We start from the raw sequence: 22,904 nt of genomic DNA on the forward strand, positions 1-22,904 counted from the left end.
CACACACAGCCCCAATGACCCCAAACTGTGCCACACACAGCCCAGTGACCCCAAACTGTGCCACACACAGCCCAATGGCCCCAAACTGTGCCACACACAGCCCAGTGACCCCAAACTGTGCCACACACAGTCCAAATGACCCCAAACTGTGCCACACACAGCCCAGTGACCCCAAACTGTGCCACACAGGGCCCCAGCCCCAATTAGCACAGTGTGGCACACACAGCCCCATCCCAGCTATCACAAGCTGTGTGCACAGCCCCATCCCCATCCCCCCAGACTGTGTTCCTGCAGGGACACAGCTCTGAGGGCAGGTTTTGCCCCGTGCTGGCCCCCTCTGCCCAGTCCCTGTCCCTCTCTTCATGCCCTGGGGCTGCTGCTGTGCTTTCCCCAGCCCTGGCAGCAGCAGCAGGAGGAGGATTTGGCTGTGCTGTAGGACAGGGCTGGAGCAGCCCTGCACAGGGAACTCAGCCCCTGCCCTCACTGTGGCTCCCTGCAGGGCTGAGTGTTCCAGGAAAGCCCCAAAATGCCACCCAGCCCAGTGCCAGGCTGTGCCACAAAGGATGGCAGATGGACAAACAGAAATGTGAGACTGTTGTGAGCTGCCAGCACCAGGGCCAGGGCTCTGCTGTGCCCCAGGGAGGAGCTGTCAGCTGCTGCTGCCTGGGGACTCTCAGTACCCGTGTTTAGATTCTTCAGAGTCGTGTTCCAGCCTGTTTCCATGTCCCTGAGCCCAGCTGCTCAGCTCCTGCCCCACGCTGGGACCGTGCTCACGGGGCTCTGAGGATGAGGGAAGAGAGGAGGATCTGACTCCATGTTTCAGAAGGCTTGGTTTATTATTTTATGATATATATTATATTAAAACTATACTAAAAGAATAGAAGAAAGGGTTTCAGCAGAAGGCTGGCTAAGAATAGAATAAGAAAGAATGATAACAAAGGCTTGTGGCTCGGACTCTCTGTCTGAGCCAACTGGGCTGTGATTGGCCAATAATTAGAAACAACCACATGAGCCCAATCCCAGATGCACCTGTTGCATTCCACAGCAGCAGATAACCATTGGTTACATTTTGTTCCTGAGGCCTCTCTGCTTCTCAGGAGAAATCCTAAGGAAAGGATTTTCCATAAAAGATGCCAGTGACACCACGCTGGGGACACCTGCCCTGCCCACTGTGCCCTGGCTCTGGGGGAGCTGCCTTGGAAAATCCCTCCCACAAGGTGCCCCCCGTTCTTGCCAAGCCCACGCTGAGGATTTGGAGCAGCTGCTGTTCCTCCAACAGTGCTGCTGGCTCTGCTGCTTCCCTGTTGTGCCAGGCAGGCTGCTCCTCTCTGGGGATTTGCTTTTCCAAGCTCTGTGTCCTGCAGCTCGGGCTGTGGCTGCTTTAACATTTACATCCACAGCCACTCTGGTGATTCCTGTCTTTGCAAATCCTGTCCTTCAGGGTCACTGGAGATCCCTCACTGCCAGCAGAGTGGCATGGGCTTGGAATGGTGAACTTGGCACCAGTTTTGTGTAAAGGGCTTGGAATGGTGAACTTGGCACCAGTTTTGTGCAAAGGGCTTGGAATGGTGAACTTGGCACCAGTTTTGTATAAAGGGCTTGGAATGGTGAACTTGGCACCAGTTTTGTGCAAAGGACTTGGAATGGTGAACTTGGCACCAGTTTTGTGCAGAGGACTTGGAATGGTGAACTTTGCACCAGTTCTGTGTTGTTGGGGTCTGGGAATTCCTTCTGACACCAAACCAGGTCACAGCCACTCTGTATCAAGGATGGCTTAGGACTGTGTTTATTCATCTTCTGCCTGATGTCTGATCAGCTGTAGGCACTGCAGGAAGGTCCTGGGATATCTGAGTCAGGATCACATCCCAATATAACTCTTCATTCCTGAAAATTTACATTGATTTCAGTAACTTATCACCAGATTTCCTGCTATTAGTGACCTGGGCATGAATTGGTTTTGTAGAGGGTCTAAATTAAGAGAATTGCACCAAATCTGGACACAGCTAACCTTCAAATTCACCTTGTCTTGGCTGGGGCTGCTCCTGAGCTGGGAGGATGTGACACATCCCGAACCTTCGGGCCGGCGATATTGGCACGTACGGGCCCCGGGTTCCTCTGTTCATTCACAACATGACACTAAACACGAGCCCTCTACACACAGCAAGCAGGAAATATCTATTCAGTGTGTGTCCTCTGCTTCCTCTGGGCCCCAGCAAATCCTAGCAGAGGTTCTCACTTTTGTTTTGCTCAGTGTGACACCTTTTCCCCGCCACCGCCGCGTACGTGTGCGAAGATCTTTTCAAGTTGCTCCAAGTTTCTTTCCCCTAAATACACTGCCAGGAAGTGAGTAGAGATTACGTCCTGTCTTTTAAAAAGCTATTTTCTGCTGGAGGGAAACCAAAATAACTTCCAGCTACAACCCTCCAGGGCCATCTGTTGTAGGAGAGGAGAAAAAAAGGATGTCCCATGGAAGCGTCCCCGCTGATAACGGCGCGGTGATAAACAAACAGCTGGGCACGTGCTCTGCAGCCACTCAGTCGCTGCTCCCAGGCACAGCTCAGAGCCTCAGTCCTTCCCTGAGTCACTGGCCTGCTGGAGAGCACCCAAACTCCCAGTTGTGCCTGGCCCCCAGCAAGAGGCAGCGTTTTGAGTGGTGGTTTTGGTGGCTCCAGGTCTCTCGGTGGACCTTGAGCTCTTGTACCCAGCACTGTCCCTGTCCTCAAGGTCTAAATTGTTTCCTCAGCATGGAGAAGTAACTGAACTTGTTCTGCAGAGTCTTTAAACCTTACTTTGTTGTAGGAGAGCACAGTCTTTAAACTTTACTTTGTTGTAGGAGAGGAGAAAAAAAGGATAAGGATGTCCCATGGAAGCGTCCCTGCTGATCACAGCACGGTGATAAACAAACAGCTGGGCACGTGCTCTGCAGCCACTCAGTCGCTGCTCTCAGGCACAGCTCAGAGCCTCAGTCCTTCCCTGAGTCACTGGCCTGCTGGAGAGCACCCAAACTCCCACTTGTGCCTGGCCCCCAGCAAGAGGCAGCGTTTTGAATGGTGGTTTTGGTGGCTCCAGGTCTCTCAGTGGACCTTGAGCTCTTGCACTGTCCCTGTCCTCAACCTCTAAATTGTTTCCTCAGCATGGAGAAGTAACTGAACTTGTTCTGCAGAGTCTTTAAACCTTACTTTGTTGTAGGAGAGCAGAGTCTTTAAACCTTACTTTGTTGTAGGAGAGGAGAAGAAAAGGATAAGGATGTCCCATGGAAGCGTCCCTGCTGATAACAGCACGGTGATAAACAAACAGCTGGGCACGTGCTCTGCAGCCACTCAGTCGCTGCTCCCAGGCACAGCTCAGAGCCTCAGTCCTTCCCTGAGTCACTGGCCTGCTGGAGAGCACCCAAACTCCCAGTTGTGCCTGGCCCCCAGCAAGAGGCAGTGTTTTGAGTGGTGGTTTTGGTGGCTCCAGGTCTCTCGGTGGACCTTGAGCTCTTGTACCCAGCACTGTCCCTGTCCTCAAGGCCTAAATTGTTTCCTCAGCATGGAGAAGTAGCTGAACTTGTTCTGCAGAGTCTTTAAACCTTACTTTGTTGTAGAAGAGCAGAGTCTTTAAACCTTACCTTGTTGTAGGAGAAGAGAAAAAAAGGATAAGGATGTCCCATGGAAGCGTCCCTGCTGATAACGGCGCGGTGATAAACAAACAGCTGGGCACGTGCTCTGCAGCCACTCAGTCGCTGCTCCCAGGCACAGCTCAGAGCCTCAGTCCTTCCCTGAGTCACTGGCCTGCTGGAGAGCACCCAAACTCCCAGTTGTGCCTGGCCCCCAGCAAGAGGCAGCGTTTTGAGTGGTGGTTTTGGTGGCTCCAGGTCTCTCGGTGGACCTTGAGCTTTTTTACCCAGCACTGTCCCTGTCCTCAAGGCCTAAATTGTTTCCTCAGCATGGAGGAGTAGCTGAACTTGTTCTGCAGAGTCTTTAAACCCTAATTTGGTCATGGTGTTATTTTATTGCAGACAGAATGTCAATTCTAATTTTTGTTTTTTTCTCTCCCCAATTAAAGCTTGAAGAAGAATTCCAAAGAACGGCCAACATACCCAGAGCTTATGGTGAGTGTGGCTGCATCAAGCAGTGTGTTCAGAGCTGGAAAGGGTCACAGTGAGGTGCTGAAGGCAGAGATTCCAATACTGATGGGGTTTTGGGCTGCTTTGCATCTCTTTTTTCACACCAGATGGGAGAATTGTGACATTGGGAGGGTGGCTGCAAAGCAGAGATGCTCTTTGAAATCTCAGCCAGCTGCTTTTCCACCTTTTTTGGAAATCAAGGGAGAAAATACATGTTAAAGCAGGTCATGGACAAGAATGAGGCTGTGAAGAATCAACTGGTGAGGCTCAAATCCTTCTGTGGGGTTTGTGTGATCAACTCCAGCTCCTCAGTGTGCCCCAGGTGCTCCACAGCAGCTGCAGGAGCCTGGTGGCCAGCGGGGCTTTGCTGCCCTGGTGCTTTGGAGAGGAGGATTTTGGACAGAATAATTCCTGGATGTTGGGGACAGGGATGAGTCTGTGACTAATAACTCCAGTTATTGAATTTCATCTGCTGCCTAGAGACTGTTTACTGGGAGGGATAACTGAGGAGTAACCAAGGAGGAAAATGCCAATAAAGGCTGGCGACAGGGGAAATGCAGGGCACTGCTCTGGGCTGCAGCTGGCAAGAACAGATTTTTCTGCTTGGGCTCCAGAGTTTCATGGCCTCCCCTTCTCTCCTGACTTTCTGGTATTGATCCTGGTGCTCCTAAAGGCTGGTAAAAAGCAGGAGAGCTCAGAAAGTTGATGTTTCACTCCTGCAGGCATTTAATCCTTTTTAACTCTCACACAATTCACAGCTTTCTAAAAGCAGGGAAGTGCCTAAATTTGTTATTTCTGAAGATCCTGGCCCTGCATTCCCACCCCTGTCCAGTCTCAGTGTCAAGATCACCTGGATTAAGGGTGGAAAGTGCTGAGGGATTTCTTTAGGCACTCATATTCCCTACCCCACAATTTTGGGATGTACACTCTGCCACCAGAGGGTCAGACCCATCACCACCTCACACCTTCTGCTCAGAGGGCAGAAGGGGCAGGTTTAAGGTGGTTTTTACCTGCAAGTCATGCTGGAAATCCACCACCCTGAGCTGTAAGCAGTGAATAATTCCCGTGGCATTTGGTGCTGGGCCCTGTAATGCAATTAAACTATAAATAGATCTGATTGACACACAGCTTGCCCCAGACTGGTTTCAAACAAAGAGAGGCCTGAGATTTATGGCTTTTTTTTTTTTTTAAAAACCCAAAACTTTATTTTTTTGGGGGCTATATCATTGAATAAATCCATCTGTATATTTTAAGCAAACTTCTGAACTTTGCCAAATGGCCTTTTATCAAGAAAGGTTCACTGAAGCAGCTCTGTCTGCTGCAGCATTAATACCCATTGGCAAGGGAGTGCATTTCTATTGAATTAGCTTCTTGGATCACCCCTGCAGAGTACCTCAATGCTGTGGTATTTTATGGCTGACATGGATGTTGTGAGGTCCTGTGGTTGAGGGTTGCTGTTCTGTTGGGGTTTTTTCCTCTCTCTCACAGCATTAAGTTGTGGTGCTGGATTGGACTTGTCATGTAGACCAAGACTGCTCCCTTGCTTTCCTGTGGGATTGAGGTTTCTCATGGAAAATGTGACTCTGTGCTATCTTGAGCATCAGGAAAGCTGATAGGGGTGCTTAATTTCATTTAAAAACCCCCTTTCCTCAGGTGAAGTGGGGCATGAAACTACTGTGGCAGTGGTGGCCTGCAGAGCCTGCCTGGCACGGGGCTCTGTGCCACCCCTGGCACATTATCTGGGTGTTTCCAGGCTGTGCCCTGGGTGTCCCTTCAGTGGGGAAGGAGGAAAGGTTGACAGGAAAGTCTCACAGATCTGTGTGCTGGGCAGAAAGATTTTTGAATGTGGAGTCTGATGGAGGAATAGAGATGGAAGCAAGTTTTGATATAGAAGAAAAGAATTGCTGAGCCAGCCTTGCTGGATAACCAAGGAGGCAAAGGGTATTTTATGTTAGTTAGAAGGGGTTTGTATGGCTTAGAGCAAAGGATAAACCCACCCCAAACAAGAAGATGTTTTTACCAAGCAGAAAGAGAGCACAGGCAAACAAGGCAGCAAATGAGGCAAGGAGAAAAAAGGTCTCAGAATTTTCCACTGCAGGAAAACTGAAAAACAACTTCTGGCTTAAACTGTAATGTACTGACTGTTAGTGATTGGAGAACAGTAACATGAATATGGTAATTATAGGAGTTATGATGGGCCATAGAGAAAAGTTAAGGTATGGATTGGTTCTACTGCATGAAGATGCTCAGCAAAGAAAAGTATAAAATGCAATGTAATCAAAATAAAAGTATAGAATGCAGTGTAACCAAAAGAAAAGTATAAAATGCATTGTTATCAAAAGTATAGAATGCAATGTAATCAAAAGTATAGAATGCAATGTAATCAAAAGAAAAGTATAGAATGCAATGTAACCAAAAGAAAATTATAGAATGCAATGTAACCAAAAGAAAAGTTTATAATGCAATGTAACCAAAAGAAAAGTATAGAATGCATTGTTACCAAAAGAAAAGTATAGAATGCAGTGTAACCAAAAGAAAAGTATAGAATGCAGTGTAACCAAAAGAAAATTATAAAATGCATTGTAACCAAAAGAAAAGTATAGAATGCATTGTTACCAAAAGAAAAGTATAGAATGCATTATTACCAAAAGAAAAGTATAGAATGCAGTGTAACCAAAAGAAAATTATAGAATGCAGTGTAACCAAAAGAAAAGTTTATAATGCAATGTAACCAAAAGAAAAGTATAGAATGCATTGTTACCAAAAGAAAAGTATAGAATGCATTGTAACCAAAAGAAAAGTATAGAATGCATTGTTATCAAAAGAAAAGTATAGAATGCAATGTAACCTAAAACTGAGCTATTCCTATGTTAATAGCCATGGGCATTATGACAATTCCTAGAATTGGAAAATCTCTGCCCACCTAAGGAAAGATGTCATGGACGTTTCAGAACTAAATCCTGCTTTCAAAATTGTTGCTTGAGATTCATTTCTCCTCATGTTTTCCAGATTCTTGGTGGCTATCTTGGCTCATAGCCCTCCCAGCTGTTCTTGCACCTCCCAGACTCGCTGTGGGAGTCCTTTCATGCTCTAGAAGAACAAGTTAACAGCCTCCCCATCCCACCTCTTTACGTTTTTGCACAAGCCCAGACACCCCTGAGCTTTGATATGAAAAATCCTTGGTCCTAGCAGTGTTTCCTCCCACCTACTCTGCCACCTTTGGGTCATTTTTTTTTGGTTTGCATTACTGGGCTAACATGAAGCAAAATGTGTCATTAATTATTAGGCGAGCAAAGCCATGAGGCTTCTTCTCTTTTGTAACCAAAAGAAAAGTATAAAATGCATTGTAACCAAAAGAAAATTATAAAATGCATTGTAACCAAAACCAAAGGGTCTCCAGGCCTGCCTGCAGCTGGAGCTGACAGCTGTGGGCACAGCTCTGTCACCCACCACCCTGGAGTGCTGTAACCTCTTGGAGGGAATACACTGCATTTTGTATACAATAAACTGCATTTTGTATACATTAAACTGCATTTTGTATACGTTAAACTGCATTTTGTATACAATAAACTGCATTTTGTATACAATAAGCTGCATTTTGGAGAGCCCCTGGAGTCCCACATCCCTCACTTAGGCTCTCACAGGGTGTGAAAGCAGGGATGTCATGCTGGGATTATAACAAGACATTGGGGTCACCCCAGAGTTACTCAGGACATTTCAATTCCTGTGACTGTCTGACCTAGGGAGACCTCAAGTTTTGCCTGGATCTTTGCCTCAGCCCATTCCAGCCCTGTTTCCCACATAATTGTGCTTCCTCTCCCTTACTGGAGTGTCTTTGGATCACTTCCCAGCCACTCTGAGCTGCCTCATCTGTGACTTTCCACTCAAGCCCACCTTGAAAAATCTCTTTTCTTTGCTCTTCTTCTCCCTCCACTTGGCCACTGCCAGGAAACAGCCAATGCTGAGGGGCAGCTTGGAAAAACCCTGGAAACCCCAAATGACCTTTAAAAATCTGACTCGAAATGAGAGGACTGGAAATCAAAGCCTTGTACAGAGCAGAGATCACTGTGAGCCCTGCAGGGTCCTGGCTGCCTTTTGGTTCCCTCTGACCCCCTCCATACAAATAAATCCAATTATCTGCCAGGACAGTGGGTGTCAAGCAGGATTTTGGGGGTTTTTAGGTGGGATCTCAGCTTGGTGTGTGTCTGAACCAACCAAACTGAATTTCTGGTCCTGGTGGAGAGGGGTTTTGATGCTCTGGGTGGGATTGGGTTGTGTTTTTCCTCCTCACCCATATTTTTCCATTGGTGCTGAAATGTCAGCAGGGTTTTCTGGCAGGCTGTCTCCCCATGTTGGTCAGGGTGAGGTAGTTAAACACACAAGAGGGGATGGTTTTCCAGTTGGGGTGGCTTTCCTGTGTGCAGGAGCCTCTCCTGCTCTGAGGAGGGGCAGCTCAGGGAGGAAATGAGGCTCAGGAGTCGCCAGAGGGTAAAAATACACAGACAGAGCTGAGGGAAAACCACTGCAGCCAGCAAGGTTTGCCCTGCTCCAGCTGGATGGGTAACCATGGGCTGTCTGGGGAGTGTTTTGGGGCACATGGAGAGGGTTTTCTAAGCCTCCTTTTTTCCTCCAGAGCTGCCCACTGAGCTCTATCAGCCAGGACAGGGTTTGGGGGAATCCAGCCTGCTCCAGCTGGGTGGGTACCCATGGGCTGGAAGGTGTTTTGGGGCACATTGAGAAGGTTTTCTAAGCCTCCCCTTCCTTGCAGAGCTGCCCACTCAGCCCTGCCAGCCAAGGCAGGGTCTGGGGGGCATCACAATTCCATGGAGCAGCCCTTGTGCTCCCTGATTTTCTCAGCTGTAAAAACCCAATATTACGATGCTAAGGACAAAACCTTCTTCACTGTCTATAGAGGATTGTCTGCAAAGCTTTTATGCTCATTGTGGTGAATAATAAACTTTGCTGTTTTCCTCTCTCTTTGCTTTCCCAGCAACATCCTTTCTTCGCCCTGCACGAATCCAAAGAGACAGACGTCGCCTCTTTTGTCAAGCTCATCCTGGGAGACTGAGAACTGGACTTGGAAAAGAATTGCCCTTCTGTGGACTGGTGGGTGCAGGGGAGGGGCACGTGGCAGGACTTGTCATGGAAGCACCAACAGAAAGTGTTTTGTTTTGCTTTGGTTTGGTTTTATTCTGAGAAACCCCCGCCTCGCCCGAGTTTTTTGAAAGGGTTCTTTGGTGTCCATAGTGACATAGAACGAGCTGGTTAGTGGAAATGAATTTTAATAAGGTTGGTAACCTTAAAACAAAAAGAAAAACAAAACAACAACAACAGCAAAATATTTTTTTTTTGAATGAGTGATTTACATATTTAATGACAGTCGAGGTTCCTCTTCCTAACTTGCTCCTCATCCCCCTTCCCTTCCCCTTGAACCAGAATTTGCTTTGTCATGGTAATAGGTGCTATGGTAGTCATGAAGTTGTATGTAGATTTATATTTTGTCCCTTCCATTATTTTAATATTTATGTTAAGTGCTTGATGGAATAGATTTCTGTTTTATATGAGGATGAGTGCGTGGTGATGATGATGATGATGATGATGATGATGATGATGATGATGCAAAATGAGGCCACAGCAAGCAGCACTTGTAGGGCTTTGCTGGGGAAGAGGTCTGAGAGGAGGAGAGAGCAGAGGAGAAGTGTCCCTGTTGTGGAATACATTTAATGTGCATCATAAAAGGAATTGATGAGCAAGACTTGCAGCTCAGCTGCTCGAGCTGTGCCAGGGAGGAAGGCCCTGGTGTCCCCTGTGTCACCTCCAGACACACACTCTTGAGTCCAGCTGTGCTTCCCAGCCCCATCCCACCCCCTGCCCTGCTGGAGAGGCAGGCTGGGAGCTCTGGAGTCCCTGGGACAAGGGGAGGGGAGGAAGGAGGTTGTCAGAGAAGTTGCACAAAGAGGAGGAGGAGGAGGAGGCTGCCCTGGTCCGTGCCCGCCTGCCCAGCAGCATTGCAGTGCCCGAGGCTCCCTTGGGCTGGGGATGAGCTGCTTTGGGCCTCAGTGGGAGCTGCTGTCTCCTCCTGGGGTGGGACAGGGTGCACAGGGTGTGACACACCTGAAGGATGGGATGGTTTAGTGCTGCTTTCCAGGGCTCCTGGCACTGCTTTGGCAGCGATCCCTCCCTGCTGGCCGCAGGGTCTGGGAGTGCCAGCGCTGCCAGGAGCCCCTGCTGGAGCTTGGGCTGGGCTGTGTCAGCCCCAGATGGGCTCCACCAGCAGCACTGGGCTCTGCCCCAGCTGCACGTGGGAGCTGCAGCCTGGGAAACCACGCAGGGACAGCACAGCCCACCCTGCCCAGGAGCTCCCTGCTGCTGGCCAGGCCCTGGGGACAAACTGGGGCAGGAGAAGGAGGCTGGGGAGGTGGGACAGGAGCTGGAGGTCACTCTGCCCTGCAGTCAGTCACTGTGTGAGCAGGGGCTCTGTGAGTGTTGCTGAGCCCAGGTGAGGCTGCTGGCTCCAGGTTAATGCTGCTTTGAGCCACACCTGCCTGAGCTCCTCTGCCTTTGCCCTGGCTCCTTCCCCCAGCCCTGCACTGGGGCCTCCTGTGCACTGTGGGCGGCTGCACAAGTGCCTCGTGCCCCTGCCCGCGCTTCCATCCCCACCCCTGGCTGGGGCACGGCCCCTCAGAGCCAGGTGTGAGCAGAAACACACCCTGCCCTGCAGTGCTGCACCTGTGAGCAATGGCATTGCACCCTGCCCTGCACTGCTGCACCTGTGAGCAATGGCATTGCACCCTGCCTGCACTGCTGCACCTGTGAGCAATGGCATTGCACCCTGCCTGCAGTGCAATGCAGAAACACACCCTGCCCTGCAGTGCTGCACCTGTGAGCCATGGCATTGCACCCTGCCCTGCACTGCTGCACCTGTGAGCAATGGCATTGCACCCTGCCTGCAGTGCAATGCAGAAACACACCCTGCCCTGCAGTGCTGCACCTGTGAGCCATGGCATTGCACCCTGCCCTGCACTGCTGCACCTGTGCAGGTGTCACTGAACCTGTGCACAATGTCACTGAACCTGTGCAGGGTGTCATTTAACCCTGCTCTGCAGTGCTGAACCTGTGCAGGTGTCACTGAATGTGTGCAGGTGTCACTGAACCTGTTCACAATGTCACTGACCCTGTAGAGGATGTCACCAAATGTGTGCAGGTGTCACTGGCCCTGTGCAGGTGTCATTTCACCCGTCCTGCAGTGCTCAGCCTGTTCACAATGTCACCAAATGTGTGCAGGTGTCACTGGCCCTGTGCAGGTGTCACTGGCCCTGTGCAGGTGTCATTTCACCCCACTCTGCCAGGGCAGCAGCTCCAGGCTCTGCTGGTGCAGGTCGGAACAGCCTGAGGGGATTTTGGGAAGGGATCCCCTGGCAGGGCAGCGTTCAGAGCAGGGCTCTGGGGTGGTGGTGGCACCTCCAGTGCTGGGGACATGCCAGCCCTTCAGAGAGGCACACAATGAGTGACACTGCCAGGGCCTGGGCTGCCACTGTCACTGCCACCTCAGGCTGGGGTGTCTGGCACTGTCACTGCCACTGTCACAGGCTGGGGAGCTGCAGCTCTGCCCTGGGCTGGTACTGGCACTGGCACTGGCACTGGCACTGCCACCTCAGGCTGGGGTGTCTGGCACTGTCACTGTCACTGCCACCACAGCCTGGGGAGCTGCAGCTCTGCCCTGGGCTGGCACTGACACTGGCACTGGCACTGTCACTGTCACTGTCACTGTCACTGTCACCACAGCCTGGAGTGCTGCAGCCCTGCCCTGGGCTGGCACTGTCACTGCCACCACAGGCTGGGGTGTCTGACACTGGCACTGTCACTGTCACTGGCACTGTCACAGCCTGGGGAGCTGAAGCCCTGCCCTGGGCTGGCACTGACACTGGCACTGGCACTGGCACTGGCACTGTCACAGCCTGGGGAGCTGCAGCCCTGCCCTGGGCTGGCACTGTCACTGGCACTGGCACTGGCACTGTCACAGCCTGGGGAGCTGCAGCCCTGCCCTGGGCTGGCACTGACAGGCAGGGCAGCATTTCTGGCATTTCTCCATGCTGGTGCAGAGCAGGGGCTCGCAGAGGGCTGGCAGGAATCAGGGTGCCATTCCCAGGTCATTGGGGCTTCAGGGAGGAGGTTCCCCTTGCTCAGCCCTGCCCCAGGAGCCTGCCCAGCCCTCGGGGAAGGACAAGCTCCACGTCCCAGCCTGTGCCCAGGGGAACCTTTCAGGTTACATTTTGTGGCGGGTGAAACACAAGGATGTTTTACTTCACAGTGTAATTTTAAGAGGCCTGGCCTGGCTCATGATCTGCCCTCTCATATTCCATGGTGTGTGTGTGTGTGTTTTTGCTCTCTCTCACTTTCTCAGAGTCACAGAGCTGTTTTGATTGATTGTCCTCAGCTGCAGCTGAAAGTCCAGCCAGCCAGTTTATAGACTTGGTTCCAGCATCAATTCTCACTTTGAAAAACATGACATTTAAAACCACCCTTTGGTTTTCCTACATATGGATCTGATGCTTTTGTTCAAGATTGTTTTTGCTGCTTTTCCCCTGCAATATAAGTCTGATTTGGACACCACATCTCCTTGACCTCAGAGCACCTTCATTTCAGTGCCATGGTAATTGACAGGTTGAATTTATGAGACACTGTCAGGGCTCAGTATTAATAGCAGATATTAATGTCACCAGCGTTTTCCAATGGAGAATTAATGGCAGTGTTGTCTGTAACCCTCTGAAAGGATTCCTCCCTGCCTCCACACAGGCCCTGCTTTTCTGCTTTCTGCTCTAATCCCTTGCTTTTAATGACATTACAATAGGGCACTCAGCAAATCCTCCCCTCCCCTTCCCTGCTCCTGCTCCACGCCTTTGCTCCTTTCCAAGGGGTTTGTGTGAGCCCAGAGTAAGTGTGGAGCTGTGGGAGGGTGGGAGGTGCTGGGAGAGTGCCCAGTGCTGAGGGGAGCTGTCCCTGCCTCCCTCGTGGTGGACACAAAGCTTGGCCTGACCCAGGAATTCCTTAGAGAGAAGCCTGAGCTCAGGGAGGAGAGGCAGGCACTCCTGTGTGCCTCAGAGCCCTGCTGGGCTGCAGGATGAGGCTCAGGCTCTTCTCTCTGCTGTTTAATTGGCACCTCTGTCAAGATGAAAAGCCTTTGGTTGCTGCTCAGGTTCTTTGTTTGGCCAAGAAACCTTTCCTGAGAGCCTGGCCCCCTGAACGGCCCAGGGATGGAGGATTAGGGATGTTCTTCACCAAGGTGTTGTGTGCTCACCCAGCACAGGGTTTGGGATTGCCCCACACTGGGGTTTTTAGAGAAGCAGGTCTCAAATGCCATCAATCTGAAAGAGCCCCAAAGGCAGGGGGCAGAGAGAGAGCAGAGCTGCTGGGGGCTGTGGCTTTGCAGGGCAGGGAGGGCCTCTCCAGGCTGCCACAGCCCCAGGCACCCCAGGTGTGATGTCCCTCCTCCTCCTCCTCCTCCTCCTCCTCCTCCTCGTCCTCCTCCCCTCACTGCACAGCCCCTGCAGTCTCCAGGATGCTGCAGGCCTTGCCATGGTGGAGCCCTGAGGTGTCACTGGTAGCAAAGATGTTTTCTGTGTCCCCAGGAGCCCTTTGGACCCTTCAGTCTGAAAGAGGAGCTGGAGGGCATTTTGTGGTTGCTGTTTTTAACCACCAGGTTCATGCTGCTGCACTGGGTGCAATGCCCATCTTTCCTGGAGTTCTTCCAGGTGTACAAACCTTGACACAGATATCTCTGTACTGTATTTCTCTGCTTTTCCCTGACTTTTGATGAGTTTACTGGTGACAAAGAGGCAACTCTGACTTGTTGAAGAGGTGGAACTTCATGTCTGGAGGCAGGTGTGTGATGCAGGAGGGAGTTGATGGGTCCCTACTTGAAAAAATCTCTAAAAAACAAAAATCTCAATTCTCAAGCCTGCTGCACCTTGTCCAGGTGGGAAGGGGCTGAGGGCACAGCCTCAGCTGGGGTTTCTCCATGCTGGTGTGTACCTGCACATTTCCCTTCTTCCCTACACCTTCTGGAAGAGGAAATCCTGCTTGGCCAACACAGCATTGCTTCAGTGGCTGCTCTGCTGTAGTTCAGACAAGCTTCCCACCAGCCCCCATGTTTAATAAATCCTTTTTACTCAAAACAACCCCCCAAAAAGCCAGCCAAGATGCTCCATATTTTTTTTCCCCCCTTTCCATCTTGTTCCTGTTAGAGGAACTCTGGGGGCCTGTCTTGGTGCTTTCACTCTTTCACATGCCAAAGATCCCTCTTAGTTATGCTCCTGCCAAACCAGATCTTACAGCCTTGCCTCTCAAACCATCCACTTCCCTGCTCCTTGGGGTTCCTTTTGTTGCTGTTGCTTTTTCATTGCATTTCCTTGTGTTTATTGACATGTCTATTGTTGAGCTTCCTGGACACATGCAGCTCTCTTTTTTTGGGATGCAGGGAAAGACAAATAGTTGCCTTCACTTGTGTGCCCCTGCTGCTGGGGAAATACTGTCAGGGCTGTGATTCCTCCAGATGGGATGGCTCATGTGGAGCTGGGGTCATGGAGGGTGTAAACTGGCACTGCTCCACTGCCTTGGCTGGAGTAAAGCCAGTTTGGTCCAGCTGAGAATCTGTCCTGAGTGTCTAAACAGTTATTACACACTAATAAAGATTAATGAGCACAAATCCCCACGGATTAGACATAAAATGGCAATTTTGCTCATTAATCTTTATTGCCATGTTGTTGTGGGTGGTGTTAGAGCAGGCTCCCCCCTCTGCTCTGGATGTGCCCAGAGGAGGGGGCTGAGCCTGGGGAGAGGAAGGCTGGGCAGAGCACACAGAGCACACCAGATGTCCACATTTCCCACCCTGTGTCCTGGTTTCCTTGAAAGCCCTTAAGCAGCAGCAGAGGATGGATCCCAGAGCTTTCCTGCTCCTCTGGCCTCTGGCCTATAAAACCCAGGTTGTTTCTGGTGAGAAGGGATCACATCTCCTCATTAATATTTCAGCTCAGCCTTTGCTGGAGCAGATGGAGAATGTGAAATTTGCCCTGTGCTGTGCAGAGCTGGGAGATCTCCCCTGGCTCATGGCTGGAGGAGTGGCAGCTCTGTTGAAGGCTGAAAGGACTCTGCTCCTTCACACAACCCCACTCCATAAGAACGGTGGCTTTTGGTAATAAATAGGGCCAGAAAAAGCTGCATCTCTGAGCTGAGGTGTTTGCAGCTGAATAAACACAGCCAGGAGCTGCTGCTGCAGTGCTGCAGGCACAAAGCTCCATTGCTGAGTAAATGGAAAGGACTCTGAGAGTGCAGTGAACTTCAAGGGTGGATGGAATGGCCTGGGGACAGAGTGAGTGCTCTGTGGGCAGCTGCTGTCAGTCCTGTCTGCCAGGGGGCAGCAGGAGAGGCAGGACACAGCCTGAGAGCAGCCTGGCTGCCCTTGCCCTCCCCACATCTTCCTTCACACCCACATTTGTGGGTCCCACTCATCCCCAGAGTAAAACCTAAAAAACCTAAAACCCAAAAGAAGCCCACAGGGGAGAACCTGCAGGTGACCCAAGGCACGCTGCTGCTGCTGCTGCTGCTGCTGCTGTGTGGCCTTAAAAAAAGGGAAAAGCCTGGAGAGTTTTTCCCTTTTAATAAAAGGGAAAAGGCCTGGAGGCCTCAGGAGCTGAGAGAGAAGAGGGGAAGCTTTCAAGGTGGTCTCCAACCAGCTTAATGTGCTGGAAATCCCCATTTTCAGGCCGGCAGGAGGAGGGAGTTCCCCAGGGACAGCCAGGGAGCAGCTGGGGCTGCAGGATGGTTGGGGATGGTTCTCCCTCTAGGAGAGAACATTCAGCCATCTCAGAGTGTCCCAGAACACCCCAAAACCTTCAGCACTTTTATGGTTTTGGGGTTTTTTTTTCAGGGTGGATACTGTGAAAAGTCAGGAAGGGCCAGGTGTCCTTGATTTGTGTCCTTCAGAGCAGCCCTGGGATGCTGCAGAGCTCTGGGACACCTGACATCCTGGGCACCTTCATATCCTTATTTTCACATCAAAATATTTCTCATCTTTTTATTTTCCTGGGCAGGCAGCAGGAAGGGGAAGGGGCCTGCAGTCCATGGAGTGCTCTGGGGGAGGAAGGAGCTGCCTGTCCCCTCCAGCTCCCCGCTCCCTCATTCCCCAGCTGGGAATCAGCTGCACAGCCACCCTGCAGGGGTTTGTTTGCTGCCCTTTGGGGATGCTGGGCAGCTCTGGAGCTGCAGCAGCCCTGCTCTGAGGTGGCTGAGCCCAGCCAGCAGCCAGCAGGAGCCACAGTCCCTTCCTTGGGAGGCTCCTGGTGTTGGGAGGACGGGGCGAGCGTCCAGCGGCCGCGAGGTTCTGCGGGGATAAACCGGGAGAAGTTTGGAAGTGGAGATGGAAATCTTAAAAGCTCAGACATCCTCTGGCCATTTCCAAAGCTGCCTGGTGTTAGCCAGACCTGAAAACCCTTCCTAGGAGTTGGATTTTGGAGTATTTTGATCTGTTACTTTCGCTTTTGGGCTTAGCTAAATCCAGGAAACTCGCCGTGGTGTAATTTTTGAATCAAGACTAAACACACCCCAAAGTATTCCTGAACCCATCAGGAAAGCTGCTGCTTGGTTTATCTTCCAGGAATAATTCAGGCCAGCTCAGGCTTGAATTCAGTCTGGTTTTGCCCCTAGATAATGATTGTTTTTGAGGAAATAATGAGAGCAGGCCGTGATCTTTCCAAAAGGCTGTGACCTGACGCACCAAGCTGTTCCAGGAGGTGGATGGAGATAAATTCAGTGAGAGGGGCCAATGTCTGGAGGCTGGAAGAGCAGCCTGGAGTATCCATGGCCTCCAAACGCTCACACAGACACATTTCCCCAGGAATTGTGGGATGGAGGTGTTGGGTTCTGCCATATCTCGGGATTTTTCCCTCTAGGAGAGAACATTCAGCTGTCTCGGGGTGTCCCAGAACACCCAAAAACCTTCAGCATTTTTATGGTTTGGTTTTTTTTTATTCAGGGTGGATACTGTGAAAAGTCAGGAAGGGCCAGGTGTCCTTGATTTGCACAGCCAGGGTGAAGAAATGTGGATTAAGTGCCTGGTAAAAGCCAAAAAAGGTGTGTTTAAAGATAAATCCCAGTCTCTGTCACAGCTGTTGAGCCAGGATCGAATCTTCCCAAATCCAGGTACAGCTGCAGAGCTCTCCATCCATTTTGAGCCCAAATTTAGTCCCAAATCCTGCATAAACACCTACAGCATGGACTGTGCCTTCTGGGGGGCTTCTTGCAGGCTGGGGCTCAACATCCAATATCCCCCAAGCCAGGATTTGACTTTGAATTTTCCCTTTAAAATCCATGTGTAAAGTGAATTTCCAGGGCTCGGCCGCTGTTTTTATTTTGGTGAATCCAGTGGTTTGTGCTTGGTGAGAGCTGTCCCTGTGCCAGGGGCTGCTGGAAATAGTCACAACATCCAAAAGAGCTGGAATTCTGCATTTTTTAATAGCAATACAACGAGGGGAAGCTGCTAAATGGAGCTTCTTGTAAGCTGGAAATGTGTTGGAGTAAAATTTGTCATTTCTTGCAGGAAAAAAAAAAAACCTAAACAACTCTGTAAAATTGTCCAAAATCTTCAATTTAAGGATTTACAGTTTTATTGGCAAAGATCCATGTTTAGCATCAATGTATGGGATTTCTAGACTTTCTGTCTTAAGGTGTGAAGTCTGCTTTTTCTGGAGATGGTGGGAAACCTGTAACAAGAATATTTCTACATCATTTTGGCTGGGAAAAAAACCCCCAAACACCAAAAAATGAGCAAAAAAATGGAAAAGCATCCAGATCTCAGTGGTCTCTGGTGTTGAAGAGGGCACATGAGCATGTTAGGAAGGAGAAGACTTTCCAGCTTGCTGTAATGCAAGTCCTTTTTTACTTTATTTTTAGGATTTTTTTTTTTTTACAGTAACATCATTTGGTTGCTTAACTGTGAAAGTCTCTGCTTTTCCATCCCTGTGGAAGGCTGATATTCTTTCTCATGTTCTTCTTATTTATTATTTATCCCTTTCTGGTACTATCCAAGAGGTGCTGAAGGTATCTCCCAGCCTGCCCTCGAGCCATGTGGAATCCCTGTGGTTTCTCCTACCAGCTGGGATGGCAGTAGACACCTAATTATGATTTTAAATTATATTTATAGCAACTTAGATGATTTTTCTTTTAGTGTCCTGGTTTGCTCTAGAATTAGGGATGGGGATAAGGAATCTTGGTTTTAAAAAATTGTAATTTTTTTTTTTGAGTTTTCTTTTAACATCTTGGGGGCTTCTGGAGAAACCTGCTCACTTTTATATTTTTAGGAGAGAAGAATGAGGTGGGTTTCTTGTTCCTTTGGGAGGGGATTGAGTAGCACCAGGGTTCAGTTTAGCTGGTAAAATGCTCTGTGTCCCATCATTAAAACCACCCTGAATTCTGACAAAACAACCACTTTCCACCTGGAAATCAAAATCTGGCTGATGACAAACTTGGTTTGTCCAAGGCTCGTGCCAGGCTTTTCTCTGTCAGATTTCCATGGAGTTTGCTGAGCCCTGGGTGCTCAGGATGGGCCAAGGCAGGGCTGGGGACAGCCAGGTGCCACCTGTGGCATGGAGGACACCTGGTCCTGCAGGAATAACCCAGCAATTCATCTGCAGCTTCTTATTCTCCAGGGGATGTCGAGGGGAACCCCTGAAATGTGGGAGAGAATCAGGACTGGGGGCTCAAAACCCATCAGGTTTTTGTTCTTTTTATTCCCTTTCTCCCCTTGGAAAGGTGCTTCCAAAGCCTCCCCAGCCTTTCTGCTAAACAATAACAGAATCAGAGAACCACAGAGTCATTTAGGGTAGAAAAACCTTGAAAATCATCGAGTCCAACCAAAAACTCAGCACTGCCAAGGCCACCACTAACCCATGTCCCCAAGTGCCACATGCCCACACTCTAAGCCCTTCCAGGGAGGTGACTCAAGCCCTTCCCTGGTGCAGCTGTTTTCAGACAGCTCACGCTGCTTCTCTGGTTTGTTTTCTTTCCCCAACGTATAAGAAACGTTGGGTAGCAGAATGTGGAATTGATTAGAAGTTCATAAAGCAGGGACCTCAGAAGGATGTGGGTATAAATGCTTTTCAGGCATCCGAGGTGAACTTTAAATGGAGCTTTGGCCCTCATTTGCTTTCTGCTTTTCAAAAACCATTTATGAGAAAGTGGAGCTGTCAAAGCCATGCATGAACTTTGCCTTCTTGCAAATAACTTGTCTCAAAGTAAATTGTCCAAATGCACAAGAAACTTGTCTCAAAGTAAATCCAGTAGCTCTACAAAGCTGGAATTGTGTGCATTAGAGGGTGTGAGAGGTGTGAGAGGTGTGTGTGGTGTGTGTGTGTGTGTGTGTTGTGCTTGGTGTGCAGGGAGTAACTCAACCATTTTGAGATTTACAAAAACACAATGCAAGTGCTTTTAGAAAAAAACAAAAAAAAAGAAAAAAGGCAGCGTAAAATATTTATTTCTTGGCAGAAGTACATCAAGACCACATCTCCCATCCTTCTTTTAATTGCTTGGTGTTTGTTTGTGTTGTCTCAGGCTTTGCTGGTTTCCTCTGCAGGGCTCTGTCACCTCACACAACCCCTCTGTCAGCCAGGGCCCAGGGCAGCTCCAGCCCCTCAGGAGAGCCCTGGGGTGCAGGCAGGGAGCGAGGGCAGAGGTGGTGCTGGCTTAAAGGCAGCACAGAGCAACGTGGGTGATTTTCAGTTTTCAGCCTTGTGGAGGGAGCTCTTTCCTTGTGAGAATCCAAACCACCACAGCCTGGGGCAGCACCCGAGTCACAGCCTTGGGGAGGGTGCTTGGCCAGCCAGAGCAGCTTGGAGGGGGTGAGGTGGCACTGGCAGGGCTGTGGGTGGCACTGGCAGGGCTGTGAGGTGGCACTGGCAGGGCTGTGAGTGGCACTGGCAGGGCTGTGGGTGGCACTGGCAGAGCTATGAGGTGGCACTGGCAGGGCTGTGGGTGGCACTGGCAGGGCTGTGAGGTGGCACTGGCTGGGCTGTGAGTGGCACTGGCTGGGCTGTGAGTGGCACTGGCAGGGCTGTGGGTGGCACTGGCAGGGCTGTGGGTGGCACTGGCAGGGCTGTGAGTGGCACTGGCAGGGTTGTGGGTGGCACTGGCAGGGCTGTGAGTGGCACTGGCAGAGCTATGAGGTGGCACTGGCAGGGCTGTGAGTGGCACTGGCAGAGCTATGAGGTGGCACTGGCAGGGCTGTGAGTGGCACTGGCAGAGCTATGAGGTGGCACTGGCAGGGCTGTGGGTGGCACTGGCAGGGCTGTGAGTGGCACTGGCAGGGCTCTGAGTGGCACTGGCAGGGCTGTGGGTGGCACTGGCAGGGCTGTGGGTGGCACTGGCAGAGCTATGAGGTGGCACTGGCTGGGCTGTGGGTGGCACTGGCAGAGCTATGAGGTGGCACTGGCAGGGCTGTGAGTGGCACTGGCTGGGCTGTGGGTGGCACTGGCAGGGCTGTGAGTGGCACTGGCAGGGCTGTGGGTGGCACTGGCTGGTTGGCAGTGTCCTGTGGGCTTTGCCCATGGTTTGGAGCTGCCCTGGGCGGGGTGGGTGCTCTGAGCTCCCATTCCCAGCCAGGTGCAGATGCTGCCAAGTCCCACCAGTCAGGCACTGCCAGGCTCACTGCTTGTCCCTGTCCCCAGAGCCCTTCTGAGGTCACCTGGCTGCCCACCTGCACGTCCCCTCCCCCTGGCTCCACCTGCAACACGTCCCTGTGCTGCCTTCACCCATCTCTGCTGTTCCTGGTGCTCTGGGGATGGGCAGGGCTAGCACAGTGACAGTGGGACTGTGTGTAAAGTTTGAGAGGCTTTTACTCCATGTTGTTGTTTTAATGAGATGCTTTCAGGATCCGTGCTGAACTGGTATTCTTTGACCTTCACTGCCACAGATTCTTTCTTCCCTTTCCTTTCTTCACTTCAATCAGATTGGCAAAATACATTTGGCTTTAAAAAAAAAAACAAAAAAAACCAACCCAACCAACCCCAAACCCTGCTGATGGGGTAAGTTACTCCTCTTTACTGTGCTTTGATTTGATTTCTCAGGATACTCAGAGATTTATCACTGCTGCTGAGAGGGGACAGTTCACCTTTTTGGAGACTTCAACCACTGTAACAGTTTTCCAGATGTGTGTGTGCGTGTGTGCGTGTGTCAGCCAGCGCTGTGCGTGCGTGTGTTCTGCTGAATATCGTGTGCATCTCTGAAATGCTTCAAACAACTGCCTGGAAGTCAAAAACCAACCACCTCTTTCCAGTCATATGTTTGCCGTGACTTTTCATAACCACACTTGAAACTAGTGGTCTTGGATGGAAATATTCAAAGAGCAGGGCATCTTTATAGCAATGGTATGTCAGTCGAATTACGGGAAATGTACACAAAAATAAATAAATGAAATTTAAAAGTAACATTCTCTCAGCCTACCTGTGTTTCCCTCAGTGGAAGTGTTACCAGTTGTGTCAGGACACGCTTTGGGCTGCTTTTGCCATTCCCATGGGAGGTTTTTGGGGATCATCTTACTCCCAACAGCTTATCATACATTACTGAGAGCTCAGGAATGCTCAAGCTGCTCGACAGGGATAATTGTCAGCGCTGGTTTCCCTTTCCCTGCTCGGGCTGGCGGGGGCAGGCGCAGCCACATCCCGTCCAGCCCACATCAAAGGCACGGCCCGCAGGGACGGCAGCAGCGCCTTCCTGCCCCCAGCCCTCCCCAAAATCAGCTTTTCCAGGGGCTCCAGGGGACCCAGCCCCGTGCCCAGCATTGATCCAGGCTGGGCTCTGCTGGGTGGAGGCTCAGCACCTCCTGGCAATGTGGCCAAGGGCCGGGTGCCGGGCTGGGCTGCAGGACAGATGTGCTGCTTTGCTGTGTTTCTGCACTGCCCTGCCAGCCTCATCTCTGTTACCTGCCGTTCTTCCCAGGGTGGCTCTCAGGCCACTCTTTGTCCTTTTGTCCTGATGCAGGGCCAGTGTTCACCCTGAGTTCATTGTGTGAGCCAAACCGCTGTGCTGGAGTGGAGCGTGTTGGGCTGGTCGTGCTGAAACATGAATCGCTGCTTCCCTCCTCCTCCTGTAAATAAAATTATCCTTCCATTTATGTTAGAACTGCAGAAAACAATATCCCAGCTCCCTCTGCTGATCCTGCAGTCCCAGTGAGGGCGAGAGCACTGGCTGCAGAGCTGATGTGCTGCGCAGCGAACTCCAGAGACCCAGCCTGGTTAATGAAAAGCTTTGAGGGGCACAGGTTTGAAATGCAGCTTTGTAATGCAATTATTTGGGTTGATGAAATAGCAGATGCTGTTCCCTCTGCTTCCCCTGCCTGTCTCATGTATGAAATTGTGAAGTAATTCCTAACATCACACGGAAGTGAGGAAGAGAACAGGAAAAATTGAGGTGTGAGGAAAATCAATGTTTGCCACCTGGAAGAAGCACGGATGCCTGGGCTGAACACTTTGGGATTGCAGCAGGAATATTATAACCCAGCAGTGGGAATGCTGGTGATGCAGAGATTGCCATAAAAATGTCTGAAGGGAAGAGCTGCAAGAGGCACAGACCCATTTCTGAGAATCCTAAACTGAACAGCTGCTGAAGCTCTCCCTGCGCTGCACGTGCGTGTGTGTTCTGTTTAAAAGGAAGAAATTAAGAGCCATATTTTTATTTTATCAAATCAAATTACCCCTGTATGCTCGGAATATTTATGCATCAGTGCTTTTTTTTTTTTTTATTAGGGCTT

At 50.5% G+C, this 22,904-nt stretch overlaps 1 protein-coding gene across 3 annotated transcripts in view; it reads left to right on the forward strand.

Moving 5' to 3' along the window:
• The window catches only part of MAP2K6 (mitogen-activated protein kinase kinase 6), a 68,536-nt gene extending 46,954 nt beyond the window's left edge, over positions 1–21,582 (forward strand). The window contains exons 11-13 of one of the 3 annotated variants that reach the window (XM_071451512.1): positions 4,048–4,093; positions 9,099–11,312; positions 11,393–21,582. In XM_071451512.1, coding sequence (XP_071307613.1) covers positions 4,048–4,093; positions 9,099–9,176 — 124 coding nt within the window. In that variant the 3' untranslated portion in view covers positions 9,177–11,312; positions 11,393–21,582. The remainder of the gene's footprint in view (positions 1–4,047; positions 4,094–9,098; positions 11,313–11,392) is intronic. The other 2 variants (XM_071451513.1, XM_071451514.1) reach the window with 2 other exon arrangements.
• Positions 21,583–22,904: the final 1,322 nt, after the last annotated feature.

This window comes from Agelaius tricolor, unplaced genomic scaffold (assembly GCF_023055355.1).
Source record: "Agelaius tricolor isolate 1412-34295 unplaced genomic scaffold, bAgeTri1.0.p SCAF_32, whole genome shotgun sequence".
Taxonomy (NCBI): Eukaryota; Metazoa; Chordata; class Aves; order Passeriformes; family Icteridae; genus Agelaius; species Agelaius tricolor.